Raw genomic sequence first — 4,184 nt, forward strand, 5'->3', positions numbered from 1 at the left:
ACGTATTATTAGTGTACTACCACACACACATATATGCTCACAAGCACACATTCAAGCGCACACACAGCCTCACTAAATAGATTCGGAACATGGTTGTTTGATAGATTACCCATCCTGCCTTTTTAAAAATGTATTTCCTTCTCGCCCTCATCTGTGTTTCAGTTAGAGTAATCACAGTCAGGGAGGACACTGAACATGAATCTAGACATAAATCTGCAGGGACAGCAGTGCAGCAGTTTCCAAGACAAGAATATGATACAGGGAGAAAAAAAAAAGGCAAAGTAGAGGCTCATGCTGTAGCCAAAATAATTTTCAATGGGCCTTACAATCCAAATTCACACACTGTGTCTACATAAACTAATGCATGCAAGAGATCATTTACTGTTTTAGCAAGTGAAATACAGAACGAACCAAACCTGCATAAGAAAACTATCTCTGTTCATCATACATTTGATGTTGATGTCAAACCAGCAGCTCTCTATTTCCTCTTGCTGTCTGGTACCTCTTGGTAATCTGACCTCTCTGTGACTCTTTGATATGAATGGCAAAGGAAGGCCAAGGTCACAAAGCAGGTAGGGGCCACCTGTTCTGTTAGCAGGAGTTGGTGGCCACCAGGGAGCAGCACTGAGACGAGCTGGGTGGGCATGCTGTTGGTGCCCTTATTCATTTCATAGGCAATGTCAGCTGAAGGTTAAAGACAACCTGGGCACAATGCTCACAAAATAGGAAAGCCCACACACTCTGATGGCTGGTGGAGGTCTAAACAACTGTAACTGGAGACCTCACTCCATTGTTAAGCATTAATAAAAGCTACGGCAAAAAACATGATGTTGTTAGCCATAAAACCTACGTAAGAATTGTAAGGAAATCTTTTGACCTGCACCTGTGAGTGGAGATGTACTTTCAATAAGGTACCATTCTCTCGAGGGTCAGTCCTACTAAATTGAACTGACCCGCCCAAATTTGACCATGAAACACTTAAATCTACAAACAGTAAAAACAGTGGTTTTATGGCTAAAGGTGAAGTGACAGGGAGAGTGAGGCGTGACAGTGCTCACAACTTACCTATTTCATCAGTGGGAGAACAGCAGCCTCTGCTGAGCGCCCGCGGTAGTGCACTCCAGACAGCCAGACACAATGTGCTCCCAGTCCATTCATAATTCCTCACGCGCTCCCTCTCCTTCCGCTTCTCCAGGCTTATCATATATTGCCTGGTTCATTTTTGGGGAAGCAGTTCATGGTAGTAATTTGTAAACAGACCTTCTTACTCCAATTTGTTTTTGTGTGTTAAAGTCACTGAGTGAGCTCGCTGATTAGCGACAGTGGCGCTTGGCATGTTCGCGCTTGTGTTTTACGCACGCGAAGCGCGATGATAAAACAGCCTTATTAGAGACTGAAGACACGCTTTTTAGATGAGAATCTTCATATTGCTTCCACGCCATCTGGGAGGTTACTGTGGAAACAAGGGTGCCATGGCAACGGTGACCGGGGTTACCGAGGAAACGACCGTCACCATGGAGACTGCATCACAGCGGGCTAAATTTGAGGCATCCTAAGAGAAGCATGCTCCATCTTTGATCGCTGTGTGTGCGTGAAAGAGCGCTGTGTTTTGCTCTCTCACGTGTGTCTTGCACCGATAACGAGACACTGACAGTCGGCTGGCCCCGGTATTTATATGGTGTCGTTTACGCATTAAATTGCCTACCAGAACAGTTCATATCAAATAATTATAAGGCTTTATTTTTTTAAGACAGTAGCATTTGGACTAGACTTTAACGCACAATAAAGGCATAGCACAGAACGGTCTAATTGAATAATATATGCAGAACTGTGTTTTTCAGACATTACATGTGTTTAAACACATACACATATTTAAATGATTCTGATTATTATAAATAGGCTATGACTGACGAATCACGACGCATGTTGATACAATGTGAGTGTCCATCGAGTAGCATACATTTGTACTCATCTTTCACAGTTATAAAGCTGCTATTACTACCTGTTGTGATAATATAGTGGCTATTGCACAATGCACAACAGGTCAATTCCCTCACTCAGAGAAGAATAGTAGGCCTAATACTTTTAAGGAGCTCTTTCTCTCCAAGCGCGAATGGATCCGTACAGAATTATGAATTCAAATCATTCAAATCCTGATTCTTTGAATGGAGCACAAAGCAGCGCCTCTGAACAGACAGGGTTTGCTCTTTCTTTGTCTCTTTCTTTATGCCTTCATCTGATCTACTTCGACACGCTGGTGCGCAACGACAGAGCCAGCTGTTTGTTGACACACCAGCCCCCTCCTGTGTTCAGGGCCACGGCTCTATAATTGGCTACACGTCGGTGAAGATCTTTTTGTTTATATTCACACAGTTCTGCGAGTTGTTTTGCGCGGTGGTGGTGGTGGTGGGGAAGTTGGGCTGCTGTTTGAACGCGCTGTTGATCCCGTGCTCCTCTATCACCATATACTCGCTCTTGCTGAGTGAGGAAGAGGAGCGAGTCTTCCTCAGCTCCTCTGTGTCCGCCAGAGGCTGACAGCTGCCCACGTGTAGGTACTGTGCCTGCTCCTCGCCCTCCGTCTCTCGGTGGTAGAAGTAGTTGAAATTGGAGACGATGACAGGCACGGGCAGGGCAATGGTCAGCACACCGGCTATAGCGCACAGAGACCCCACAATCTTCCCCCCGATTGTCACGGGGTGCATGTCCCCATAGCCCACGGTTGTCATGGTGACAACAGCCCACCAGAATGCGTCCGGGATGCTGTTGAAACCCGAATCTGGGTCGTCTGCCTCAGCAAAGTAGACAGCACTGGAGAAGAGGATGACGCCGATGAACAAAAAGAAGATGAGCAAGCCCAGCTCACGCATGCTGGCCTTCAGAGTCTGTCCCAAAATCTGAAGCCCCTTGGAGTGACGCGAGAGTTTGAAGATGCGAAATACACGAACAAGCCTAATTACGCGCAGAATGGCTAATGACATGGCCTGCTGTCCGTTTCCTTGCCTCTCTGCCAGCTCTGTGCCCAGGGTGATGAAATAGGGGATGATGGCCACAATGTCAATGATGTTCATTATGTTTTTGGAGAACGTGGCTTTACTCGGGCATGCAAAGAAGCGCACCAGCAGCTCGAAGGAGAACCAGATGATACACAACGTCTCCACCACAAAGAACGGGTCTGAGAAGGGGCTGATGAAATATGGGAGTGTGCCATTTATCACAGGCTCAATGGTAATCGGATCTCTGTTCTCGTCCCTGAACTCGGGTAATGTCTCCAGGCAGAAGATGACAATGGAGATGAGAATGACCAGGACTGACACTATCGCTATGCCCCGTGCGGGACCCGAACTCTCTGGGTATTCAAAAAGCAGCCACACCTGTCTTTGAAATTCATTCTCTGGCAACGGCCGCTCCTCCTCCTTTATGAAGCCCTCATCCTCCCTGAACTTCTCCATAGCCTCCTCACCCAGCTCATAGAACCGGATCTCCTCAGAAAAAATGTCAATGGGCACATTTACGGGTCTTCTGATGCGCCCGCCAGACTGGTAGTAATACAGAATGGCATCAAAGCTGGGTCGGTTCCGATCGAAAAAGTACTCGTTCCTGAGAGGATCAAAATATCTCATCCTCTTCTTGGGGTCCCCCAGCAGCGTCTCTGGAAACTGGGAGAGGGTCTTGAGCTGCGTCTCGAAGCGTAACCCTGAGATGTTGATGACGACCCTCTCGCAGCATTCGTGATCCGGTTCATATCGGTCCAGAGAGTGGTGGCCCGGGAGAGCCGCCGACTCTTCTAGCATGTTATCACACGCCACAACCGTCATCACTTCGGCCTCTGTCTCGGTGTATCCGTGGTTCACCAGGTTGTCGCCCCGGGTTTTGGTTGCGCTCGGCGGGGGTGATTGCAGGAGGCTGAGGTGGTCGTCCATGCGCGGTTGAAGAGGCATACAGGGGCGGCCGCCTCGCCCCCTCTGCGAACCCCGGTCAACCACAGCCGCCGCCACAGCCTCGTCTCCTCCGCCGTCTCTCTCACTCTCTTCCCTCTGCTTTACTTTCACTCTCTACTGTTGCTGTTCCCGCCCACAGGGAAGATCTGAGTTTATAAACAGGCCCTTCACCCGCCCCCGGCGCGCCAGCGCTGGGTACCTTTCCCTCTCCTCCGCCAATCGCAGGACGCACCGCTATACACAAGA

The 4,184-nt window shown here is 48.5% G+C and overlaps 1 protein-coding gene across 1 annotated transcript; it reads right to left on the reverse strand.

Moving 5' to 3' along the window:
- Positions 1–1,889: 1,889 nt before the first annotated feature.
- Positions 1,890–3,938, reverse strand: LOC139288407 (potassium voltage-gated channel subfamily A member 3). The gene has a single exon (XM_070909688.1). It carries the CDS (start codon positions 3,936–3,938, stop codon positions 2,334–2,336), a length of 1,605 nt encoding a protein of 534 aa, XP_070765789.1. The 3' UTR covers positions 1,890–2,333.
- Positions 3,939–4,184: the final 246 nt, after the last annotated feature.

The sequence above is a fragment of the Enoplosus armatus genome, chromosome 8 (assembly GCF_043641665.1).
Source record: "Enoplosus armatus isolate fEnoArm2 chromosome 8, fEnoArm2.hap1, whole genome shotgun sequence".
NCBI lineage: Eukaryota > Metazoa > Chordata > Actinopteri > Centrarchiformes > Enoplosidae > Enoplosus > Enoplosus armatus.

What these genes read in the sequence shown, in the direction of transcription:
- LOC139288407 (XM_070909688.1), bottom strand. Translation starts at nt 3,938, where the DNA reads ATGCCTCTTCAACCGCGCATGGACGACCACCTCAGCCTCCTGCAATCA.